We start from the raw sequence: 26546 nt of genomic DNA on the forward strand, positions 1-26546 counted from the left end.
GTCCGGCAGAAACGGCGAATTTCCCCTCCGAGCCCCCGAAAGGTTAGGTCGGCGAGACAGGAGAAGAGTAGGCGAGCCCTGACATTTGAGGCAGCGCCGGCGCAAGGGGGAAATTCTGACACCGAGGTCTGTGAGGGGCCCGGGCGGTGGCTTCGCCTCTGCTCCCAAACGGTGCGAAAGCCCCCCGAGCGTGGGCCACCTGGCACCACTCCCACAGCCGGTGGGGGGCCAGAGGCCGGCGGCCGACCCGCAGTGACGTCAGGCCCACTTCCAGCGGCCGGGGCGGAGGGTCCTCGGCCGGCGCCCGGGATTGGCCGAGCCGCAGGGCAGGGGGCGGGGCGGCGCGCGTTCCCAGCTGCCCGTGCGGCGCGCTCGGGCCTGCGGCGGCCGGCCTCGTTGCATGGCGGCGGCCGGCCTCGTTGCACGTCGTCGGCCGGGCAGCAGCTCCGCTGCGGGCGGCCGAAAGTATCCAAAGGACCGGTCGGCCGCGGTGCGGTCACCGTCGCACCTCAGCGACCCCCGCGAACTTCCGGGGGAGGTTGCGGCCAGCGTAGGCGAGGCAGGAAGTCGACCCTTCCCACCTCCTCATCCCAGATTGGTTCCGGTGGCGGACGCCGAAGGGCGCGCGGGCTCCTGCGCCGCGAGCGCCGCTACGTGCAGGCTGCTGATCCGCCCAGCGGCGGCTTTCTGGAGAACCTGCAGAGCCCTGCGTCGGAAACAGGGCGGTGCCGTGGGCCCCGTCCGTTCTCATTTTTCCCTGGGTCTTGGTGGGATACGCTGCCCTGCTCTGCTGTTCCTGCCATCTTATCAATAAGAATCTGATTAGGGTTTAGATATAGGTATATCAAAAGCGTGAAAAACACCTTTAGTTTGTGAAATGTGAATAGTAATGCCCGCCCATAGCTTGGTGAGGACTTACTGAGATCCTACGTAAAACAAGAGCTCAGACAACTTGAAATGTGGGGTCCCTTCTGGCTCTGTCCTGTGGTGGTCCTTTATTCCAGTTCTGCTGCAGTGTTTCCATATTCCAGAGATCTTGAGAACACGGTGATCCAGGAGCCACGACATTTCTGGCAGTGGTCAAAGTGATCAGTATCCCACCCAGCAGCACACATTTGAATCTAGCAGAACTTTGAGTCCTTGCTCCTGCCTTTTGACTGTAATCCCTTTCTTTCCTCAAGCCCACTTCCTGCACGTGGTGTTAAGCCGGGGCTGCACCCGCGGTGAAAACAAAATACTCTGGCGACTTTGGCGTGCCAGCATGGTGCTGTGGATCTCCAGGCTTTGGCAGTACCCGCCCACGCGGGGGATTACAATCAGAAGGTATGCTTACAGCGTTCAAGTCCCTCCACACTGTGGTTCCTTATCTTCCACATTATTAACCTCTTACTCTCCCTCACTCATTTTTTTCTGTTCCTTGAACATAACCTGTACTTTGCCTCCTCAAGCCTTTGGCACAAAGCAGCTCCCTCTAACTGGAATGCCATCTGCTTCCCTACCAGCCTTTCAGGGTACTTTCCATTTTGCAAAACCCAATTCCAGTGCAAAGTGCTCCAGGAGACCATATATTCCCACAGCACTTTGTTCTTCTATTATAGAATCTGTAAGGCTGGGCCGCTTTATCATAGTTATTTGTGTGAACTTCTTCCTTGCTCTCTAGGGTGTGAAGACTGTTGACATGGTGTCTTATCTAGATATGTCTCACAAGACAGCAAAATTCATTCAAGAAGCTTTGAGTGCGTGTCATGTGCCCAGCACTGTTCTCGGGGCTGGGGATACAGCAGTGAAAAACCGTGTCCCCTCCGATGGCGCTCATGACATCCTTCAAACAATAGACAAATGCAGGAAAAGCTCTGTGTGTCAGGTGGTAATACGTACAATCGGGAAAGTAGTGGCTTGAAAGGAGATAGAAACAGGGAGAAGAGGAACCTAAGTGAGACGAGGGCACAAGTCATCTAGAAAGTGAGAGGGTGAGATTTTGGATGAGAGAGCGGCAAAGAAGGGCCCTGAAGCCGGCGTGTGTTTCCTCCATCAAAGAACAACAGGACAGCCGGCTTGAGGGGAGTGGAAGGATGCAAAGTGGGAGAACTGACAGGTCAGATCATGTGCACACTTGCATGAGACATTCAGTAAATGCTTGTGAATTAAATTTATTGAATTGATAAGGGATAGAGAATAATTTAATGATAGTAACGAAACTTAGAAATTGTTGGAGTGGGATAGACCTTGTAGGCATATATTAGGTATTTGCAACTAACATGCATGTCCATTGGAACTCTGATTTAGTGCAGTGGCATTTAACTGAAAAAAAAAATCTCAATGAAAACCAATGGTTTATGCAGTGGTCTTCCATTATAATGGAAATCTGGAAGAAAAGGACACAGATTTTGTTGAGGACAAAATGGATTGACATGTGACTGGAGTTATTTGGTAGGTAATACCAATCACCATTAAGAAGTTCAGAAGGAGGGGCACCTGGGTGGCTCAGTCAGTTGAGTGTCCACCTTCGGCTCACGTCATGATCTCAGGGTCCCGGATCAAGCCCTGTCTTGGGCTCCCTGCTCAGCGGGAAGCCTGCTTCTCCCTCTCCCTCTGCCTGCTGCTCCCCCTGTTTGTGCTCTTTTTCTCTCTGTCAAATAAATAAATAAATACAATCTTTTAAAAAAAAAGTTCAGAAGGAAACAAAATTCATCTGATGTTGTCTTGCTTTTGATTTGGAGGAAAAAAACCTTGTGTACGTTAGTTGACAAAAGTTGAGTTTGTGAAATAACTGGATACATTTGTGTATTTGTTCATTATAAAAGCACTTTCCTTCCCCAGGACTAAGGTGAATGCTACGGAGAGGGGCCACAGGCAGAAGCTAGCTTTCAGCAGAAGGTCATAAGCTTCAGGACTACTTTGCTTATTGGGTTGATTTTTCTTTGATCACCGTTGTCACTTGCAGTCCAAAGAACATTTCCCCTTCAGTGACCTGTGGCAACTGTCTCCAGTGGGATTTTAAAATCTAGAGCACTTGTTTACTTAATAATTTTTGGTTACATGCTCTAAAATTTTTAAAAAGTCAGTTTAGCTTCCTCCCAAAAAGTGGCTATTGATTGCACTCTTCATCACATTTCTCAAAGTTGAAATCGAATGTCAGTTTATTGGCAATCATTCACGTAGATGAGCTCAAATGTGGTTTCCGATTCAGCTCTCAAACCACTGCGTCGGCCGTCTCAGGCTCCGCTGCTGAGTCAACAGATCTTTTTATTCATTCACAGGAATGAGTAGCTCCTGGATTAGTCATAGCTCTTGGCCCAATGTGAAGGTAGCCTCGGAGTGAGAACAGCAGGGCTCCAGCCCTGGCTTCTTTCCCTAACTGCGGCTGTCTGGTGTGCCGAGAAAATACGCTGTCCTGATTCCAGCCTGTCTGGGTTTAAGCCCAGCTCTGCCCCGTGCTAGCTGCATGATCCTGAGCAAATTAGCTGACCCTCATGTCTCGTCCCCCCCGCCCCCGCCGCCTGTACAACAGGGATAACTTCACAGGGTGATTCTGAGGATTAAAGGAGTTAACAGAGATGAAGCTAGAACAGTGGCCTGAGTAGACACTCCAATGCTGTCATTAATACTTGGCTTGGTGGCTTGAATTCTTTCAGCTTCTGTTTCTTTAGCGCTAGAAGAGTAACAATAGTTCTTGCCTTGCAGAACTGCGAAGAGGCTAAATAGCATGCTGAGTACATCTGCAATGCAGAAGCAACAGTAAGTGTTAGCTAGTATTATTAGGAAACATTTATCAACAGTCGCAATCTGTTTAAATTCATTGGTGAGGGACCCATAGGAGAGGAACATAGAAAGTGATGGACCAGGAAAACATGCCATCTTGATGGGGATGATGAGGGATACAAATTGCATAGACAGAGCTTTTGCCTTAAGGTGCAGTGACAGGATCCACATAAGGATTCAAAAGAAGAATGAATTGGAGACTATGCAAATTCCCGGAGCTAAAACTAAGTATTGAGTATATCTGTCTCAACATAAGACATGAAAGGAGGCTAGGTGCAGGGCTTGTGATCCCGGGGTCTGCAGAAGACCAAGGGGCACAGATAAAATTCAGGGGTCTGTGAATTTGGATGGGGAAAATTACATCTTTTATTTTCACTAACCACTAGCAGAAATCTAGTGTTCCTTCAATCTTGAATTTAAAATTCTACAGAGCATAGCCAGAGGCACAGTACCTATGATAATCACACCAGTGGAAGTCAGTTATTTTCATATCATGTTACAGTTATTACAGATATCCCAAGATACCATTTATACTCCTGATTAATTTGAAATTATGGCTCATGGTTAATTTGAAATTATGACAGGTATGTGTTAATGACAAAGTCCATATAGTACCACATTGCAAGTTGGCCTTTTAAATATTTGGTGAGTATATTTCAAAATAATTAATTTCCTCTGTAATCCTTTGTATTGTATTTTACAAACTTAAAAATATTATTATGCAAGGGGTGAGCATAGAGTCCAAAGGATGGAAGAGTACCGTGCACAGAAGCGTTAAGAGTCCTTGTCAAGAGCATGGGCTCCGGAGCCAGCCAGCCAGATGAACCCTTTCTCTGCTCCTTACCAGCCTGGTGACACTGGACAGGCTACCTGGGTTCTCTGCACCCCAGTTTTCTCTTCTGTAAAGTAAGGACAAAGGCTGTTGGAAGGCATAATTGGGATACTATGTACACTTGCAGAATAGTGCCTTGCAGGGAGTAAGCTCTCAGTAAATGTTAGCCATCAGCAGAAAAGCATCTTACGTGAGGCTCAAGAGAGGGAAGAGTACAGTGTAGGTGGGGTGCACACACCAGAATGATTTCCCAAGGGAGGGAGAGAAAGAAAAGTTTAGGGCATGAGGAGGTAGGCAGGCTATGAGATTGGAGTTAACAAACTCATTCATTCATTCATTCATTCATTCATTCATTCATTCATTCAATAAAGGTTTCCGGAATGCCTGCTACATGCCTCTCAACACTTTTGCTAACACTTGTGAGGTCCGGAGCAGGTGTAGAAATGGAACTCATATACCATATGTCTGAATATTTAAAAGTGGTAAACCAAGCTAAAGATGTGTTAAATGGGTTCTGTTTTTCTACTCCAACAGAGATGTCTTCAAAATAATAATAGTAATTGTTTTTATGTCACAAAGTTGGGAAAATACCAACGACAACCGAATTTAATTATTACAGGTAGCTGAATGTACTTGGGTGGTCTGGGAATGTTCAATGGGTGGTAAAGACACATTAGTTCATGAATTATGATGTTATTTGCTCCATAAAATTTCTTTTTTCTTGCCTTTATTTCATTTGTTGTAGCTGAGAACTTCACATAATTTGTGTTCTGTTGACAGTGCTGACAAAGGAGTAAAAACACATATAATTGTACTCAAAGCATACAGAATTTATATACATGTAATGTAAAGTGTAAATGTAAATAGAATTTTTTCAATTAAAATTATGTTTCATGTTTTTAAAAAGTTACTCTACTAAAAGCTTTAAATTTATTAAAATAAAAAATGATAATTGATAAATATCAAATATCTAAAATTATTTCAATATAGGTGAGACTTTTTGTTTTTGGAAGGTAATTAAATTTCTTTTTTTTTTTTTTTTTTTTTGAGAGAAAGCGTGTAAGTGGCAGGGGGTGGGTAGGAGCAGAGGAAGAGGGAGAGAGAATCTCAAGCAGGCTCCACACTCAGCACAGAGCCCAGTGTGGGGCTTGTTCTCATGACCCTGAGATCACGACCTGAGCCGAAATCAAGAGTCAGACGCTCCACTGGCTGAGCAATCTAGGCGCCCCTGTTTGTTTATTTATTCAAGTAATCTCTACACACAACGTGGGGCTTGAACTCACGAACCCAAGATCAGGAGTCACATGCTCTACAGACTGAGGCAGCCAGGCGCCCCCAACCTTGCAGTTCTTATGTTACTTACTGTGCCTGTGCATATTTAAAAGTATGAATTAATATTGCAAAGCGTTCCTCAGACTTCATGTGCAAATGTTACGAATTCCACGCCATTTCACAAGGACTTCCAGAACTGCAATCAGGTATATTAATAGGATCAAGAAGATGGACACATGGGACTTTTGGAAACTATACTTGCCATAATATTCTTGCAAAATAATAGATTATACGAGAATCTATTACAGTCCCAGGTATTGCAAAATAATAGATTATACGAGAATCTATTACATTCCAGGGATTTGGCTAATGAATTTGCCTTTCCCAGCCGCAGTTCCATGGGGTTCACACGGTGCCTGCCGCTCCGAGGCCATATCTCAGTACAGAGATGCTATCACCCTGTGTTTCCAGGCCACAGACCAAGAGCTGTGGGGGAGCGTTTATCTTTGGTTAGCTTGGATGGTACGTGCATCAGGTTACCTATAGAACTTGCCTTAGCTTCCTGTGATGGTTTTATCGAACCAGAATGTGTTAAATGAACAGTATACTCCAACACTCGAACCAAGCCGTGCATCGCCTTCAGGAGACTAACTGCGAAGTGGTCGATGTTGTGTATCACAGGCTGGTGAAGCTAATCTTGAGAACCTTTCCTCTCGGTCAAACTTTTATGTCACTAGCCCAGCTTGAAAAAGTGAGCTAATTACTGTGCTGGGAAATGGCAGACGTCACTTTCAGAGGAGGTAATATCTCCGCCCACAGACTATCCAAAATGTAGATCAGTAAGTAACATTTAGTTAAATGAAAATATCGTCCAGTTAAATGTCATGTGGTGATGTTAAACAGAGTACCACATGTAAATGAGGAGGGAACTTGGTTGGATCGTGACTTTGAAAGTGTTAGGTGATCAGCAATGTCATTTTTATATGGTATGAAACTCCTACATGGGGCCAACTCTGCTAAAGCCGGTGGAGGGGATCCCATAATTATCACAGGTAAAGTGACTCTTGGCAGACTCTCAGATTTTGGGAGTAAGTTCTGTGGACAGCCCATGCATTTTCCTTCTCTTTTGCCACTTGCCCTGGTTGCTTTACTGATGACCAGCATGGAAAGCTAGGGAAGGCAAATTTTAAAGCAGTAAGTCTTATAATAACAGTTGCTGTTTTCTTGAGACTTGTGTGCCAGGCATGGAGCTAAGTAGTTCATATTCATTGTTTCATTTAGTCCTCACTAAATGAGGATGAAGCACAGTGTTACTGTATCTGTAAGACATGGTTGGAAAAATTGGCTCAGGGAGGTTAAGAAGTTTGTCCAAGGTCATATAGCGAGTCTAGATTCAATCCAAGTCAGTTTAACAGCCAAGCTTGGGCTCCTGCGCATGCGCTGTGCTCTACGGCTCCCATTATGTGTGTGTGGGGGACGGCGGGGGGCGTAATAAAATTGCGATAACGGTAGCACATGAAAACGAGAATGAAGTACCACCTATCAGGATGACTATAATAAAAAATTTTTTTAATTAAAAATAAAATGGAAACATAACAAGTGCCAGCAAGGATGTGGAAACGTTGGACTGCTTATCCATTGCTGGTGGGATGTACAACGGTGCAGCTGCCCTGGGAAGCAGTCTGGCATTTTCTCGAAAAGTGAAACAGAATTACCATACAATGCAGCAGTTCCAGTCCTAGATATACACCCAAGAAAACTGAAAACACGTCCATTCAAAAGTGTACACGCACATAATCGAGCAGCATTATTCATAGTAACCAAAAAGGGGCACAATTCAAATGTCCATCACTGATGGATGGAGAGACAGCATGTGGACATCCACACAGTGGAGTAGTATTCTGCTAAGTGAAAGAGGCCTGATGCAAAAACAAGATGCTGTATGAGTCTATGGATATGGAATGGCCAGAACAGGCAAATTCATAGAGACAGAAAGCAGACTAGTGGTTACCAGGGTCAAGGTCAGGGTGCACTGGGGAGGGACTGCTCATGGGTGTCTTTTGGGAGCAATGAAAATGTTCCGGAATGATATACTGATGATAGTTGCACAACATAGGGAACATCAGTGAATTCCGTGAAATAAACACTTTAAAATAGTGAAATTTATGTTATTTGAGGTATATCTTAATTTTTTTTAAAGGCGACTTTAGATCAGGTCCCAGAAGTCCTTGAATAGTGGGCTATAGGATCCAGGTGTCCTTTAGTGGACGACAGGGAGCCACGGAAAGTTTCTAAGGAAGACATTGGCATGATAGGAGTCATGGAAACATGTAAAGTGCTTAGCACATAGTAAGTGTTTAATACACATTAGCCTCCCCCAATTTGACACTAAGCCCCCATGTCTCCTGGGGGAAAATAGCTCTTTTCTGTTTGAATCCTAACAGAAAGCCATCTGTTTTAGTTGAAACCACTCTTGCTATGGTTCCCCTGGTTGTCTTTCTGAGGACCCTTAGCCTCTCAGTGCTGGACAGGACCATCTTAGTATCCGAGAGCATCTTCCTCCTCTTCCTCCCTCCTCTTCACCACCCCTTCCTCCTCTTTTTCTCCTGTACTCCTCTTCCTCTTCTTCTTCCTTTTCAATTTTTTTTAAGTTTTTATTTATTCATTTAAGTAATTTCTACGCCCAACATGGGGCTCGAACTCAGGACTCCGAGATCAAGAGTTGCATGCTCTTCTGACTGAGCCAGCCATGTGCCCCCTTCTTCTTCCTTTTTTTTTTTAAACTGAAATAATGGTTTTCTAAAAAATGCTCATAGATCTCAACTTTACCCAAAGTCGTCCCCCATATAAGTTCTCTGCCTTCCTTGTCTCCACTTCTCTTCATTTCTCCCTCCTTCTTCCTCCAACTCACCCACATAGCAAGGAGCTCAGTAGCAAGGAATCAGGTTGCCCTGGGTTCTAATCCTGGCTCCCCAACCTGCTGATTATCTGGCTAGACTCATAGGCTCAATGTTCTCATTTGCGTAACATTACTCTAATAATAATGATAATGTCAACTCCTGGGGTTCTTTTGAGGACAGTGTTCATTAAAGTGCTTGTTAGAGTGACACCGGGTACGTCAGTGCCCTCAGTGAATTATGGCTAGAGCATTACTATTATTATACCAGTGGGGGTACGTTGTGGCAAAAGCACTGATACATCTTCAGAAGTGGCCTTCATCCTTCAAATCTCAAATGTGTGTAGGACACATTAAAGGCTTTGACCTGGAGGGCTACTTGAAGTGACAACACCCTTTCCCAAAGTCATCTGAGAGATGTCCTAACACCACATAGCTGCTTCCAAGAAATGGTTTGAAGTGCCATTATCAAGAGAGGATGGGGGCTCTAGGGGATTTTGGGGTCAGCAAACATCAGATGAGCAACCTCACAGAATCGTGGCGGGAATTTCCCACGAGGCCCCGCCCCCGGCTGAGTCACCAAACCCCTGTGTTTGACTTGCAGCGAGCGAGAGGAGAGCCTCACTGCTCTGAAGATCAAGGAGTGGAAAGTTCTTCACCAGCCCAGAGAGCTTAAGGTTTGTCCGTGTGGGGCAGCTGGGGGAGCGGAGTTGGGGTAAAGATAGAAGCTTTATTCCTTTTCTCCGTGTCTAGACTTTTTGCCCTTCTAATTTCCAATAACTTTTATTCCATAGCCCATTAAATAAAGATCAAGCCCCTGGCCTAAAGAGGTTTCTTACTTAGTAGTTTTGTTACTATATGAGCTTCAAATCTCAAAATGGGCAAATATAGGTCTATTAAGAAAATGTGATCATAAGTTGAGCAGATCGATGCTTCAACATGTTAGCAATTGGGTGTTGAAATGTTCACATATTGTTCTGACAAAGGGGAAGGATTAATGAGATATCTCCCCAGTGAGCTGAACTGTTAGATAAGACTGACAGATTGTCATTTTAAGAACTCTGTCGCAGTGCCAGCAAACAGCTGGCATTGTTGAACTCTGGATGCTAATGCTAAGTGTCTATGAAAGTCCCCAAAAATTCTTGTTACTGTTATTTCTGCATTTTGGCAAAACACGTTGGAGAGTGCAGGCTTAGGCTTTGGCAAACCTGCACAAAACTATGTGTGTAGTCATGTCTGTCTCATCATAGAAGTGTCTGTGCATCTGCCACCTTTTCCATAATATTCCATCAATGAAGTATTTCTGAAAAACCCTGAGTTATGGTCTTATGGATTGCACAGGTGATGGTTGAAATGTCGATAATCCTAAAAGGAGAAACCACCTCATTCTTGGAAATTTTTACCTTTTGCAGAGTGGAATTTGTGAAACCAGCTACTTTGATTAAAACCCTTTTGGAATCTGCTTTGCTTGTATCCAATCTATGCAAGATCTCACCATGGGCAGTGGCTATTACAATATAGTGGCTACCATGTTGTTGGTCATGAATTTTGAGAGGACAAGATCAGTGCAGGATTCCTGTAATAAATGCCCAGCTGGTAAGAACCAAATTCACATGTGTGTTTGATCGGTTTTGTTGAATACATGGTTCAGGGAGTCTAGTAGTCAGGGTGACTGAGCTCTGTTTCAATGATTTGTTTATTCATTCATGTACAAACATTTCTTGGATGCTGCATCTTAGCTGTGTGAACATAGCCATGTCCCTTAATACCTTGTGTCCCAGCTTTGGCATAGGGGGATAATGAAAGAACCTATCTCATAGCTTTGCTGGGAGGATCCCATGATAGGTTCTGAACAGTGCATGGCACATGGCAAGACCTCAGTAAATGTCAGCCTTCTCTGTGAGGACCTGTGCTCAGACTGGGGGGCGCAGCAGGGAATAAGAAGTAGCAGGGTGGGGAGAAGCAGACACATGTACATTGCTAGTATACTGATGAAGGATGCTGATCCCCTGAACCCAGTCATATTGATCTCCTGGATCAATCAAGAGAAGTCATCCTTTTTTGTTCAATAGATAAAGGAAACTGTTTTCTTTCTGTTGGTTTATCTGTTGCAATATCTATACATTGTTATTTGTAATTCTGCTAAGGTCAATCTTGCAAATGTATAATTATAACAGTCAATCAAAGTAAAGCGTGTCACTGTGCCACCTAGAAACTAATCATTGTTTCTTCCTCTAGTTTTCTGGAGAACTTTATAATGCTTTGGGCGATGGCTGTGCGTTGTCCAACAGTACACCTATTATCTACCTTCTCAGGTACTTTCTGTGGGAAAAGCAAGGGTCAGATCTGCATTCCTTGTCCTCAAGATAGTTTCTCCAGCACCAGTGGACAACAGGCCTGTGGCATATGCAGGCAGTGTGAAGGTATGATTTAAAAGATGTATGTTGATCCGAACATGTGTTGGGATGACAGGTTTTTATTCTCTAGTGTATTGATCTTGGTGGAAATGTTAACTATGCTGGTTCCTCTGTCAAAAGGCAGGTCCAGTAAAATAATTTGCTGTAAAAGCAATAATTTGTAGATGGAGCTTTTAAATATTGGGGGAAACACTCATTTGAGAAGAGAGAAGCATTTACTTAGGAAAATGTAAAAATGTCTTCTACAGAGATTTAAACATGAACTTTATACTCTCAGGTCATTGGGAACATTGTGAGAGTGAGCACGGGTTTTGTGGGTTTTCTTTTTTTTTTTTTAGCATGATTTTTATTGCAGAACATAAATTTGCTTCCTGGATTCAGAGGTCAAGTGTAATGTAACTTGGGAAACTTTGTAGGTGTTTTCAGGACCAAGAAGGTGTGTTCGCCCATCAGCAATGCAGAGTGTGAGTGCATCTCAGGATTCCACTGCCTGGGGGCGGGATGCACCATGTGTGAACCGGATTGTAAACAAGGTCAAGAATTAACCAAAGAGGGTAGGTTTGCTCTTCTTCAATCTAGGGCAAGTCTGTTTATCTAGACATATGTCATTCGTTTAGGTCTTGGGCCTTTGAATATAAAGTAAAACATAGATTAGTAAAACCTTGAAGCAACACACAATGAACCACTGAGTCAAGTATATGATACTCACAAAATTATTTTTCAATCAATGGAAATAATTTGAGATCACAACATTTGTTATTCACCAGGATCATGCATTTCCATACATTCTATATCTACATCTATATCTATACACAATACTCTGTGTACACTTGGAATAAAAACTTTAGTCAACTTGGGATTTCATTTCAAGAAGCATTGTGGAATAACCCATGTAGATTGTGTTAAGTTAATGACTTCATTATTATGTAATTATGACTGTATTATTATGTAATTATGCTATGTATCATGCTATGTAATTATGCTCATCACAGGAAAAGTTATGAAATCATCAAAAATTCCCTTTTTTTATTGTTGCTTTAATTTTTATGCAGGTTGTAAAGACTGTCACTTTGGGACATTTAATGATCAGAAACATGGCACCTGTCAACCCTGGACAAAGTATGTATAATTTCCTTTTGCTTTCAAAATAGAGAATCTGGGTTAAAATTTTGTTTGTTTGTTTATAAAGTTTTTTTTTAAAGATTTTATTTATTTATTTGTCAGAGAGAGAGAGAGGGAGAGCGAGCACAAGCAGGGGGAACTGCAGGCAGATGGAGAAACAGACTCCCCACTGAGCAGGGAGCCTGACTAGGGACTCAGTCCCAGGACTCTGGGATCATGACCTGAGCTGAAGGCAGATGCTTAACCAACTGAGCCACCCAGGTGTCCCTGGGTTAACATTTTTAAAGACAAAGAATGTTATCATTGAAGTTTTAAAAAAATCTATCTGGGGCACCTGGCTGGTGCCAGTCAGTGGAGCGTGTGACTCTTGATCTCAGGGTCATGAGTTCCAGCCCCACGTGGGCCTGGAGCCTGCTTTAAAAATCTAGCAAGTGTAGGCATAGAAGAGCATACGAACAGGCAACATGTGAACAGTATGAGGTAATAGTGATTTGATAACAAAGTGGGCATTTTCTCCAGAAATAATGCCCAGAGCATTTAGCTCAGATTTGCTGGAACTTTGTTACTGTCTGTCCCAGCTGTTCTGTTCTGTTTCCTTCCAATCTCTTTGCTGCCTCTTACCTGTCCTCACTGATCACTCAGCCCATCATCAAGGGTGCAAGGCCAGCATGGAGGATGATACAAGAAGGGTAAATTATGTTTCCTACCCTCAAAAACATAGCACCTCCTTGCGCAAACAAGACCATCACAGAAGTCACACAGCCAACAGCATACATGGGAATCTGCCTGTCGACCTGTGTGATCAGGACCAGAGCTACTCAGAGTGTGGTCCGCGGACAGGTGCTCATCCACAGACAGTTTGTGGTATCCGTGGCAGGAACACCACACACTCTAAGAGTGAGCATTTAGAAACGTGTAAAGCAATTGGCAGAGTTACGTGTGCCCGTCAACCCTAAAAAGAATTGAGGTCTTGTATTTTGTATGCCTTTGTTCTTTTTTTTCATTTGATTTTCTTTTTTTTTTTTTTTAAAGATTTTATTTATTTATGTGACAGAGAGACAGCCAGCGAGAGAGGGAACACAGCAGGGGGAGTGGGAGAGGAAGAAGCAGGCTCATAGCGGAGGAGCCTGATGTGGGACTCGATCCCGGAACGCCGGGATCACGCCCTGAGCCGAAGGCAGACGCTTCAACGACTGCGCTACCCAGGCGCCCCTTCATTTGATTTTCTTACTAGAAAATCATTTTGATTATTATTTTACATTTACATTCTTAGGTTTTACAAAAATATTGGTTTATACAGATGGGGAAAGGTTGTTTTTTTTTTAAGGTCTTTCAACAGAAATAGCTCAGAGAAGTCTATGGGTCTGCATGGAAAGTGGGATTGAACTGGTTTTGGAGGAAGAGTGGGTTTGCATTAGGTAAAGGGAGGAGGGAAAAGACATAGGACAATGATGATGGTGATGGTGTCGATCATGGTGGTGATGATGGTGATGGTGTTGATGATGATGGTGATGATGGGGATGATGATGATGGTGATGATGATGATGGTGTTGATGGTGGTGATGATGGTGATGATGATGATGGTGATGGTGTTGATGATGATGGTGATGATGGTGATGATGGGGATGATGATGATGGTGATGATGATGTTGATGATGATGGTGTTGATGGTGGTGATGATGATGATGATGATGGTGTTGATGATGATAGTGATGATGGTGATGATGGGGATGATGATGATGGTGATGATGATGTTGATGATGATGGTGTTGATGGTGGTGATGATGGTGATGATGATGATGGTGTTGATGATGATGGTGATGATGGGGATGATGATGATGGTGATGATGATGATGGTGATAATAGCTACCATTTGTTGGGTCTGGGTTCATAAAATCCAGCCCCTGCAAGCTTGTCCCCCCTTGTTGCTCTTCACAACAGCCCTTGGAGCATGTATACCTTATTTTACAGATGAGAAAACAGTCTTAGAGGGATCTTCTTAACTTTCCCATGGTCATTCTGCACAGGGACAGACCCTGGGCTCAAACCCTTGTCTGTCTGATGCCAGCACATCATAGGGTTAGGAACTCCTAACCCTTAGGCTAGGTTGTCTGTCCTTCATGTATGCCAGAGATGGTCGAATATGCTTAGGAAATAGAGGGTGAGAGACTAACCAGGCAAAACAGTCTGGGGACAGTTGTGGGACAGGGCTCCCCAGCCTGGGAAGAAAGAAGAATCCAGTTAGGTGGGTAGAATGGAGTGGATTATGGAGAACTGTGAAAGCTGGAGGAAGCCAGCCAGTCAAGTGTATATTTTCCATAATATCTTTATGAACCCAGACCCACACATCTTTGTCACTGGGCTGCTTTATTGGATGGAAAATGTCAATATTTTTAATTAGAATGACCTGTACTTAAATTAATTATTTGAACTCTTCATTGGATGGTCCAAGCTGTTCCTTGGAAGGCAAGTCTGTACTTGTGAATGGGACGAAGGAAAGTGATGCAGTGTGTGGACCAGCTTCGGCTGACTTCTCTCCAGGTACAACCTCTGCCACCACGCCTGCCCCTGCAAGAGATCCAGGTAGCTGGTTCATTGCTATTAAACCAGAGTGGATGCATTATGGCTCTTCTGATTGGAATCTAAATCGCCCCCATACTGTGATGCCTCACATCTCTGCCTACAACAGGCACCTCCTGCATGCCTTCCTTCTTTTATCCTGGCGTCCAAAAACCCATCGATTTTTTTCAAGTATTTGCAATGCAATCTGAGATACACATTAGTAAGCAGAACAGGGTGAAACTACCCAGACAAATACTACACCTTTGATAATGTCAAATTAAGGGGATTATAGCGTCCCATATTTTCTACATTCTTGAGAGGCCAAGCCGCTTAATTTTTGTGGGCCTCTGGAGAAATTATTTAGGTTCCATAAAAAATTTTCTTATATGCAGTTAAGTTTATTAAGTTACCTGGTTAGAGATGTCCAAGGCACCACCTCTCCTTGTGATTAGGGGTTTACCAATGTAACTATAAATATACGTATATTTGCAAAACTATATATCTGCATGCATTTCTCCTTTTCCTCTTTTTTAAAGGACATACGCCCCAGATCATCGTCTTCTTTCTGACACTGACGTCGGCTGCTGTGCTGTTGCTGGTGTTCTTTCTCGTGCTCCGTTTCTCTGTCCTTAAACATGGCAGAAAGAAACTCCTGTATTTATTCAAACAACGTAAGACCACTATAAACGTATTCGATATGAGCTCTTTTGAGGCAAAGCTTTTTACAGTAGAAAGGAAAAGACACTTTTGTCTGGTTAGTATAGCACAGAGATTATCAAGGAGGGCAATTTTGCCCCCAAAGGGACATTTGGTAATGTCTGGAGACAGTTTTGGTGGTCACAACCTTGGGGGCGTGGAGGGCATCTAGTGAAAGGAGTCAGAGGTGCTGCTGAAATTCTACAACGCACAGGAAAACAGTTACCCCCCCAAGTGCTCACCAAAACTTCTGATTTAAAGAATTATCCTTCCCACCTTCACCCCACCTACAACACAAATGCTTTGCAAGAGTAGTGATGAGTAATTAGTGAGTTGCAATGAAACTGCAATCCATTTTTTAAATTTTTAGGCCATTTAAAAAAACTTTCTATTTTGAAACAATTATAGGTTTACAGGAAGTTGTAAAGACAGTACAGAAAAGTCTCATGTGTCATTCATGGGGTTACATCTTCTGTGACTAGAGCACACTATGAAAACCAGGTAGTTGACATTGACATGTCCGTGTGTGTCTAGCTGTATGTCATTGATCACATGTGTAGATTGGCCTAACCTCCAGCACAACCAAACAGAAATGTACCCTCACCCCCAGGACCCCCTCCTGCTAGTCCTCTGTGGTCACATCCACTCCCTCCCCCCTCCCTCCTGGCAGCACAAGTCTGTTTTCCATCTCTACACTTTTTTAAAAAGATTTTATTCATTTATTTGTCAGAGAGAGGGAGAGAGGGAGCACAAGCAAGGGGAGCAGCAAAGGCAGAGGGAGCAGCAGGCTCCCCGCTGAGCAAGGAGCCCCATGCAGGACTCCATCCTAGGACCCTGGGATCATGACCTGAGCCGAAGGCAGACACTTCACCGACTGGGCCACCCAGGAGTCCCCCATCTCTATACTTTTGTCACTTAGGGAATGTTTTATAAATAGAAGTACGCAACGTATAAGTTGATTATAAGCATGTGACCTTTTCGGATTGGCTTTTTTCACTCAGCTTAATGCCACTGAGGTCCACCCAAGGCACGATGTGCTTCAACGGTGGGCTATTTTTTTTTGTTAACCCCTGACCAGCGTTCTGTGCCATGGTTGAACCTGTGTGTTTGACCATTCACCAACTGAGGGACATTCTGATTGTTTCCAATTTTTGACTATTGCATATAAAGCTTTTGTGAATAATCACGTACAGGTTATGTGTGGACATAGTTTTCATATCGCTAACATACATGCCCAGGAGTGCAGTTTCTGGGCCATGTGATTTGTTGTTTTAAGAAACTGCCGAACTATTTTCTGGAGGAGTGGTGCCATGTAATATTCCATCATGGCGTAAGAGCAATCATGTCTCCTCAGCCTTGGCCGTGTTTTGTACTGCCACAGTTTCGTATCCAGCCGTGATAACCCATCGTGGTCATTTGGCTTCCCCTAAGGGTCAAACATCCTTTCACGTACTGATTTTCTTTTTTTTTCTTTAAGTTTTATTTATTTATTTCACACAGAGAGAGAGAGCAAGAGCGGAAACAGGGGCAGAGGGAGAGAGCGAGGGCGTAACAGGTTCCCCGCTGAGCAGGGAGCCCGATGTGGGGCTTGATCCCAGGACCCAGAGATAATGACCTGAGCCGAAGGCAGATGCTTCACCGACTGAGGCACCCAGGGGCCCCTCACATACTTATTCTCCACCTCTGTATTTTCCTCGGTGAAAGGTTCCTTGATGTCTTTGGTCTATTTTCTAATTGGATTTTTGTTTGTTTGTTTTCCTGTTGACATTGGAGAGTTCTTGACGCCTTCTAGGGGAGTCCTGTGGCAGGTGTGGGCTTTGTGTTTCTGCCCACTCTGTAGCTCGCCTTTCCCTCCTCTTCACAGGGTCTTCTGCAGAGAAAAAGGTTTTAATTTTGATAAAGTACAATTTGTCAGGTTGTTTGTTTTTTTCATGTATGGAGTCATGTCTGAGAACTCTTTAAGTCCTGGACCGCAAAGATTTTTATTTTCTCCCGTGTCATCTTCTAAATGTTTTACATTTACATCCGTGGTTTATTTTTAGCTAAGTGTTGTTTAAGGTGTGAGAGGTTTAGGTCAAGAATTTTCTTCTTTTTTGCCTTTGGATGCCCAGTTGCTCCAGCATCACTTGTTGAAAACATTATTCTTCCCTCATTGAATTGTTTTTGTGGCTTTCTCAAAAATCAGTTAGCTATACTTGTGCAGGGGCTATTTCTGGTTTTTCCCTTTTGTTCCACTGAGCTGTGTGTTTATTCTCTGCCAGCACCACACTGTCTTGATTACTGTGGCTGTAAAACAGGTCTTGAAAGTAGGTAGAGGGTAGATGGATTTTTCAACTTTATTTTTCTTTTTCAACATTGTTTTAGCTATTCTAGTTCCTTTGCATTTCCAAATAAATTTTAGGACAATCTTATCTGTATCTACAAAAGTCAGTTGGGATTCTGATAGTAACAGTGGTAAACCTGTATATTACATCGGTGAAAATTGATGTCTTTACTATGTAAAGTATTTATGTCTTAACATAGTAAAGACTTTTATTTTTCTTCTATTTCTTTTATTTCTTTCATCAGCATTTTGTAGTTTTCAGCATACAAATCGTGTACATATTTTATCAAATGTAGGCTTTAGCATGTAAATTTTTTTTAAGAATCGCAAATGGTATTTTATCTTAAATTTTGATTTCCACCTGCTCATTGTTATTCTATAAGAGTATAGTTGATTTTCATAGATTGATCGTGTATCATAATTTTGCTGAACTCACTTATTAGTTCCAGGAGCATGTTGTAAATTCCTTGGGATTTTACAGGTACTATAATGCCACCTGCAAATAGAAGCAGTTTCATTTTTTCCTTTCCAATCTGCATTTCTTTTATTTCTTTTTCTTGACTTACTGTGCTGGCTAGAACTTCCAGCACCATGTCCACTAAGCGTGGTCAGAGTGAATATCCTTGCCTCACTTCTAATATTAGGGAAAAAGCATTCAGTCTTTCACCAGTAAGTATGATGTAAGCTATAGATTTTTAGTAGCTCTTCTTTATCAAGTTGATGAAGTCCATCCTTTATTTCTAGTTTTCCGATATTTTTTAAAAAATCAAGAATGAGTGTTTAATTTTGTCAAATACTTTTTGCATCAATTGATATGATCATGTGACTTTTCTTCATCCACCTAAGATGATGGATTACACAGATTCATGTTTGAATATTGAACCAGCCTGGCATCCCTGGACTAAATTTCACTTGGTCATGGTAGATAGTCCTTTTTATATATTGCTTAATTCCATTTGCTAATATTTTGTGAAGAATTTTTATAGCTATATTCATGAAGGATAGTGCTCTGTGGTTTTCTTTTCTGGAATTGTCTTTGTCTGATTTTGGTATCAGGGTAATACTGGATTCCTCAAATAAGTTGAGATGTGTTCCTTCTCTATTTTCTGGAAGAGATTGTGTAGAATGGTGTTAATGCTCCTTTAGATAGTTGGTAGAATTCTCTAGTGAAACTATCTGGACCTGAAGATTTTCTTTTTGGAGATTTTAATTACAAAATAAATTTCCTTAATCATTATAGGACTATTCACTTCATGGTGAGTAAGTTGTGATAGTTTGTATTTTTTCAGGAATTGGTCAATTTCCTCTAAGTTGTGAGATGTATGTGTTTAAGTTATTCGTAGTATTCTCTTATTATTCACTTAATTCTCCAAATATAGGTGTGGAATTGTGTATTCCCCCTTTCAGTTTTATCAGGTTCAGCTTCACCTATTTTTTTGCAGCTTGATTGTCTGATGTATACACATTCAGTATTGCTGTGTCTTCTGGGTAAATTGACTTTTTAAAAAATTATGAAAATTCCCTCTCTGTGCTGATAATTTTTTTTTGCTCTGAAATCTACTTTATCTGATATTAATATAGGCCTGCTTTTAAAAAATTAATATATACATGGTATACCTTTTTGCATTCTTTTACTTTCAACCTAACTACCTTTTATATTTGTTTTTTTAATAAAGATTTTATTCATTTATTTGAGAGAGATAGAGAGTGCACACATGTGAGTGGAGGAAGGGGCAGAGGGAAAGGGAGAGAGAGAATCTCAGACTCCACACTGAGTACAGAGCCAGATGCAGAGCTTGATCTCATGACCCTGAGATCATGACCTGAGCTGAAACCAAGAGTCGGACACTTAACCAACTGAGTCACTCAGCTGCCCCCATTTTATATTTGAAGTGAATTTCTTGTAGACAACATATAATGGTCACTCTACTAATCTCTGTCTTTTAATTGGTATATTTAAACCATGTATATTTAATGTAATTATTTATATATTAGGTCTTAAGATCCTATTTTATTTTTCGTTTTCTGTTTGCTTTCTCTGGTTTTCATTTCTCTGCATTCCTGGGATTACCTGAACATTTTTAGAAATCCACTTTGATTTGCCTATAGTTTTTTTGAGTGTATCTCTTTGTGTAACTCTTATAGTGGCTGCTCTAGTTATTGTACATAATTTATCTGTCTACTAGTATCAACATTATAACACTTTGAATGAAGTATGAAAATATTACCTGCTTTTGCATCCTTTTAACCTCCTCCAATTTATAATATACTTATCTTAAATATTACCACTACATACTTTGAGAACCATATTAGACACTTATAATTTTTGCTTCAACTGTCAAATATAATTTGGAAAGCTCAAGGGAAGGAAAGTTTATTGTATTTACCCATATATTTGTTCATTTCTTTTTTCTTTATTCCTTCCTGATATTCTAAGATTCCTTCTTTTATCAGTTCTCTTCTATTTAGAGAATTTCCTGTAGCCATTCTTTTAGGGTAGGCCTTCTGGTGACAAATTCTCTTAAATATTCATCTGAGAATGTCTTGACTTCCCCTTCATTCCTGAAAGATATTTTCACCAGGTATTGAATTTGAGCTTCCAGGAGTTGTCACCAGCCCTTGTGGTTAGACGAGGCTGGAAGACATTCTCCATAGCAGGTGGGGCTATGATTCAGCTCCTTGCCTGGGCATGGGCAAACCAGGCTCTACGGTGGGCAAAACTCCTTGTTTGAGGGTCTGAATCAGGCAGATTTGCACCTCATCAACTTCTCTGGTCAGGGTGAGCCCTGAACTTGGCTCTGCATAAACAAGACTACTGGTTGGGATTGTTCCTTGGACTTTGCAAGTATGTACTCAGTCTGCCAAGATCCGTGTGCTGGTTGCTGCAAGCTCCTTTCCCTTCTCCATCAGATTCCCAGTGGTTGGGCCCTGCAGATCCCCCTGCCATTCCTGTGGTGTGAGATCAGAATAGGAGCTCCCCTAAAGTGCCCCCAATGCTGGGAGAAGCCGGTGGTTCCCTTTGGGTTCTTTTCCCACTGGAGGAGCCAGAGGCTCAGAGGGACCTCTCTGTGTGGTGCTGCATGGGCCTACAGGAGGGGCAGTGTGGTCAACGGTAACTGCTTCTCTTACCCTCCTAACACAGTCCGTCTTGGTCTCTGTGGTGCAGAGGTGGGGCTGCCACAGCCTCATCCCCATGTTCTAGGATTCTCTCAGTGGTGTCTTGTTCTTGAATAGTTGCTAGTTGTTCTTCTTAGGAGGGAGATCAAAGATAGGAACAAGCTATGTGGCCATCTTGTGATGTCACTCTCCTTGGTTATTTTTTTTTTTATAGTAAGAAGCATGTAATATTGAGGCAGGCCCTTTAAATTGTTGGGCTATTTTTAAAAATCTGTTTAAGATGAAAAGTTACCTGGGGCTGGGTGGCTCAGTTGGTGAAGCATCTGACTTTGATTTTGGCTCAGGTCATGATCCCAGGGTCCTGAGATTGAGCCCCACATTGGGCTCCACACTCAGCACAGAGTCTGCTTGTCCCTCTCCCTCCGCTCTTCCTCCCCTCCACTTGCACACACACACACACACTCTCTCTCTTTCTCTCTCAAATCAATAAATAAATGAAATCTTTAAAAAAAAGATGAAAAGTTGCTCAGCAGTAACACAAATACTTCACACTAACATGTAAAAGGAAACCAGGAAGCTAAGGCATAAATCAATTCTTTAATTGCCGATAGATGGAAGTAGTGGGAGTATCTTTAATGTCTTGGTGCCGCAAGCATTTCATTCAAAAGACACTGTCTAGTGTGTAATCTAAGTAACCCTGAAGACTAAAATCCATACTGCTGAATCGAAACTATGGTTACGTTTGGGATATGACTAATTTTTTTTTAATATTTTATTTATTTATTTGACAGAGAGAGACAGCCAGCGAGAGAGGGAACACAAGCAGGGGGAGTGGGAGAGGAAGAAGCAGGCTCATAGCAGAGGAGCCTGACGTGGGGCTCAATCCCATAACGCCGGGATCACGCCCTGAGCCGAAGGCAGCCGCTTAACCGCTGTGCCACCCAGGTGCCCCTGGGATATGACTAATTTTGTGCTATACTGATTCATGCTCAAGTTTTTAGCCATCGTAGAAAATAAAATCGTTTTTCAGGACCCATAAGAGTAATTGATAAGAAGAAATTGTAAATAATCCTGAGAAAAAGCTCCTACTTGCTATCATCTCTCTTATTGATAAACTTGTTCAAATTAGAGTTGAGCGCGGTTGCGACTTAGAGATGTCCTGTGACTGTGATTGACGGAAACTGGATGTTAAATGGTTAAAACAAACAGCAAAAGATAAGTTACTTTTAAACTGCTTTTCAGCATTTATGAGGCCAGTACAAACTGCTCAAGAGGAAGATGCCTGTAGCTGCCGATTTCCGGAAGAAGAGGAAGGAGAATGTGAGCTGTAAAGCAGAAATCCAAAACTCCGCTGGGACTGTCTTGAGAAGAATCACAGGAGAAACATGAGTGATCCCACCATCGTATCTTACTAAATTGAAGACACTGTCCTAGATAAGACTCAGGATTACCCCCAAGTTTTCTCAAAATGCTGACAGGTTGGCCTTTAAAAATGTACCCCTTTTAGTGCATGTATGGGACAGAGCTGGTGGGAAAGGGGCTTTTCCAGATAATGCTTAATAGGCTTCAGCTAGTTTGTTTTTGAAATCCAAAGAGAATTTAAAATTACATCATGTAGGCCAATAGTCCAGCCAAAATGATAGTCAAAAATCAATTCCATTTGAGTGTGTGTGTGTGTGTGTGCTAATATGACATATGACAAAAAGCCACAAGATGCAGGAAATACCCCCAACCAAATTTTCCATTGGTTCAGATAGTCAACACAATGAGCTGTACTGATATGAGGGAGGAAATTATGACAGTGCCCAGATTTGAGGTCAAGGGAAAAATATCTCAGACCTCGAGGAAGAGTTTTGGAAAGAGTTCCTATGTCTTTGCACGTTCTGTGGTCCCTTCATCTCTGTGTCCTCTACCTTGCGCTGCTTCTCTCTGGACCGGGGCTTACGTTTCGGTTCTTTGTTGTTTAAAATTGTTTTAATTTATTATTGAAGTATAATCAACAAACAATGTAATATTAGTATCGAGGGTATAGCATAGAGGCTCCACAATTCTGTACGTTACTCAACGCCCAACACGGTAAGTGTTGTCCCCTTCTGTCACCATACGACGTTATTACAGTATTATTGACCGCATTCCCGATGCTGTACTTTCCATTTCTGTGACTTATTTATTTTATAATTAGACGTTTGTGTCTCTTAATCTACTTCCTCTCTTTTGCCCATTGTTAAAAATTGGCTTATGTGTTTCTAATTCTTAAGAACGTTAAAAATAATATCTGGTACATATACTAAATAAATGGAACAGGTGGGAATGAGCAATGGCAGAATGAAGTCCCACGAACCCATAGCCCAACCAGAGTATAGAGCAGGAGCTGTCAAACTCCCACAGGCCAAATCTGAGGGGTCGTGTGTCTCTGTATGGCTTCTGAGCTAAAAATGATTTTTACATGTTTAAATAGTTAAAAACAAATCAAAAGAAGACTAATATCTCATGACATGAAAAAGTATGTAGAATTCAAATTTCAGAGTCCACAAATGAAGTTTTATTGGAACACACAGCCACACTCAGGTGGCTTTTGCATTACAACAGCAGAGTTGAGCAGAGACAAGAGACTGTAAGGCCCACAAAGCCTAAAATATTTAACATCTGACCCTTCGTAGGGTCAGAGTCAAGGTCAGAGCGTCCATCTGTGTGTTGCTTCCCTCCCTCATCTGCCTAGCCCCCCACCTTGCCCCCAGCACCCTTTCTCAGAACCATCAACACGAACCATTCCCTTGGTTGAAAAAAAAAATCATTGCTTATATATTTATGTAGCCCAAACCATGTTATTTAGTTTTGCTGCTTTTTGAGCTTTATGGAAATGGTATTAGGCTACTGTGACTTGCTTTAATCACTCAACATTCTATTTATAAAGACTCGTTCCTGTTATCGTGTGTAACTAGCATGCGTTCTTTTTGATGATTGTATAGTTTTACAAATATACCGTAATTTATCAATCCGTTCTGAACCAAAGGACGTTTGAGTTGTTTCCAGGTTTTTTTGCAACTGTGGACAGTGTTGATGTGCGTGTTCTTTTGTGTGTGTCCTGTGGGAGAGTGTCGCTAGGGAAACTTTCTTAGAGTGAAATTTCTGGATCTCCAAAGATGCGTCCTAGCACAGAAATGTTCAATCTCATGAGCTAAGTTATGCAGAAATAACAAACGACCCTCCTTACCCCCTCCACCCCCAATCTTAACGGACTACATCAAAACCACATGCATGTCTTGCTGTCATCACATGCCTGTGGCAGGCTGGCCGTGGCTCCGTCCCACATTATTTCTTAGGTGGAGGGAGCAGCTTCCGCTTGGAACGTTGGCCGTCTCAGGGCAAAGGGGTACCGGCCACTTTGCTCACGGCCGGTTGGTTAGATTCTAACCTTTAGAGCCAGCCCTGCAGTGAAGCTGTGCGTTCACGGGCGGAAGGCAGAATCCTCAGCCAGGGAAGACCAGGGACTACGCCTGAACAAGAAGTCGGCTGTGCTGCTGTTCAGAGCGGTGGCTCTAAGTCACGCACCTGTCAGCCTCACTGAGTCCCATCCTTGCTACCCTCCGGGATCGCCAGACTCTTAATTTTGCCCGTCTGGTGGGTTTAAGAGGGCTTCTCACTGTTGTCTCATTTTGCACTTCCCGGATGACTAATGAGGATCTTGTCACATGTTTTTCTATCATTTGTGTTTTTGTGTGCGTGAAATGCTTGCTCAAGGTCTTTTGCTCATTAGAGGAAAAAAAAAAAAAGATCTATTTATTTGAGAGAAAGAGAGCACCCGTGGAGGGCCAGAGGGGGAGAAGGAGGAGAGAGAATCCCCAAGCAGGCTCCCTGCTGAGCGCAGAGCCATGTCCCCAAGATCATGAGCTGAGCCGAAATCAAGAGCCCGATGCTTAAGCGACTGTACCACCCAGGCGCCCCCTTTTCTGCCCTTTTTAAAAAACTTGGTTGTCTTTTTCTTGTTGGTTCATAGTTCTTCACATATTCCAGATGTATTATAAATATCTGCTTTGCTTGTGATCTTTCTTTTACATTGTAGCTTTTTCAGTCTTTTTAGTAATAAGCAAAAAAAATTTCTTAATTTGGTTAAATTTGCAGTTCATTTCTTATATAGTTAACCCTTTTTTGTTTCCTGGTTAAAGACGCCCCTCCCTGCCCCAGTATCATAAAGATACTTCCTCACCGTTTATTCTGAAAGTGCTAAGTGTCTGCTTAAGTCTAATCTATCAAGAACTGGCTGTCGCACGTGTTGTGAGCTCGTGGTCCGACTGTGAGTTCTGTGTGCGGGTAACCACTAGACCCAGTGCCACTTAGTCCGTGGTCCATCTTTTCCCCGCAGATCTGCACCACCGTCTCTGTCCTTCCCGGAGTCTTCACACGTCCGTTCATCCGTTCCTGGACTGTGTGTCCTGTTCCGTTGGTCAGGGAGTCTGTCTCCACGCAAACACCATACTGTCTCTGTTACAGCAGCTTTATAAAAGCTTTTGATACCTGGTAGGACAAGTATTTAATTTAATGTCCCACAAAGTTTTACAAAGTCCAGAAACTTTGTACATCTTTTTATCAGATTTCTTTCTAGGTACCTTGGTGTGTGTTTGCTTCTTATTTTAAATTTTTATTTATTTATTTATTATTTATTTGTTTTTTAAAGTAGGCTCCATGCCCAACGTAGGGCTTGAACTCACAACCCCGAGATCGGGAGTCGCACGCTCTACCAACTGAGCCAACCAGGCGCCCCTGTGTTTGCTTTGTAGTGGTTTTGTTTGTTGTCTGAGTATATTTTGTTTCTAGCCCATCTCCTCGCTAAACTTTCTTATTATTTCTGATGGTACGATGTAGATTCTTCGGGTTTTCTGTACAATCATGTTATTTGCTATAAGAATAGTTTCTTCCTTTTCCAATCCTTTGTTTTTTGTCTTTTCTGCCTGACTTCATGCTGGGTCTTGTAGTAGACTGTAATAGTCTTTTCTATCTTATATATTGGGGGGGCCTGGGGGAGTTGTAGATATGCTTGATCAGGTTAAGTTCCCTTCTGCTCCTGGTTTGTGAAGAGGGTTAGCTTTAATTTTTAAATCATGAATGCGTGTTGAATTTTACCGGATGATTTTTCTGGGGGAGAAAAGAATAATTTGCTGATGAGCCAGCCAGTGGTTCTGTCATCTTTGACTTGGATCTGACCTTCAGCTGCATTCCAAGAAAATTACTGCCTGAAAGAAATCTAATGTAATAATAGGTATTTCCATTTTCCTCCCTTCTTTAAAGGATGCTTTTTTTTTTTAACGCTTTGGTATATGATGGAATTATATATGTGCTCAGAAAAAAAACTGTTGTTTTAATTTTTTTTAAAGATTTTATTTATTTATTCGACAGAGATAGAGACAGCCCCCGAGAGAGGGAACACAAGCAGGGGGAGCGGGAGAGGAAGAAGCAGGCTCATAGCGGAGGAGCCTGATGTGGGGCTCGATCCCATAACGCCGGGATCACGCCCTGAGCCGAAGGCAGACGCTTAACCGCTGTGCCACC

The 26546-nt window shown here is 42.5% G+C and overlaps 1 protein-coding gene across 5 annotated transcripts; it reads left to right on the forward strand.

The window, feature by feature from the left end:
- The first annotated feature begins 337 nt into the window (after nucleotides 1–337).
- On the forward strand, nucleotides 338–26331 carry TNFRSF9 (TNF receptor superfamily member 9). Of its 5 annotated transcripts, none has more exons than XR_015722826.1 (10): nucleotides 338–1323; nucleotides 9367–9439; nucleotides 10175–10358; nucleotides 11078–11185; nucleotides 11596–11733; nucleotides 12232–12298; nucleotides 14754–14884; nucleotides 15400–15534; nucleotides 22242–22477; nucleotides 25363–26331. XR_015722826.1 is itself a non-coding variant. In XM_045803570.2 (10 exons), the coding sequence occupies exons 4-10, from the start codon at nucleotides 10244–10246 to the stop codon at nucleotides 22328–22330; spliced, it is 783 nt and encodes a 260-aa protein (XP_045659526.1). In that variant the 5' UTR covers nucleotides 338–1323; nucleotides 3685–3738; nucleotides 9367–9439; nucleotides 10175–10243; the 3' UTR covers nucleotides 22331–23927. The 5 variants fall into 5 exon arrangements, 4 of the variants coding, with proteins under 4 accessions (XP_045659526.1, XP_045659527.1, XP_045659525.1 ...); XM_045803570.2 differs by lacking the exon at nucleotides 25363–26331 and adding an exon at nucleotides 3685–3738 and having other exon boundaries at nucleotides 22242–23927; XM_045803571.2 differs by lacking the exon at nucleotides 25363–26331 and having other exon boundaries at nucleotides 338–839; nucleotides 1182–1323; nucleotides 22242–23927.
- The last annotated feature ends 215 nt before the right edge of the window (nucleotides 26332–26546 follow it).

Source organism: Ursus americanus, chromosome 33 (genome assembly GCF_024610735.1).
Source record: "Ursus americanus isolate L20-20 chromosome 33, mUrsAme1.1.p, whole genome shotgun sequence".
NCBI lineage: Eukaryota > Metazoa > Chordata > Mammalia > Carnivora > Ursidae > Ursus > Ursus americanus.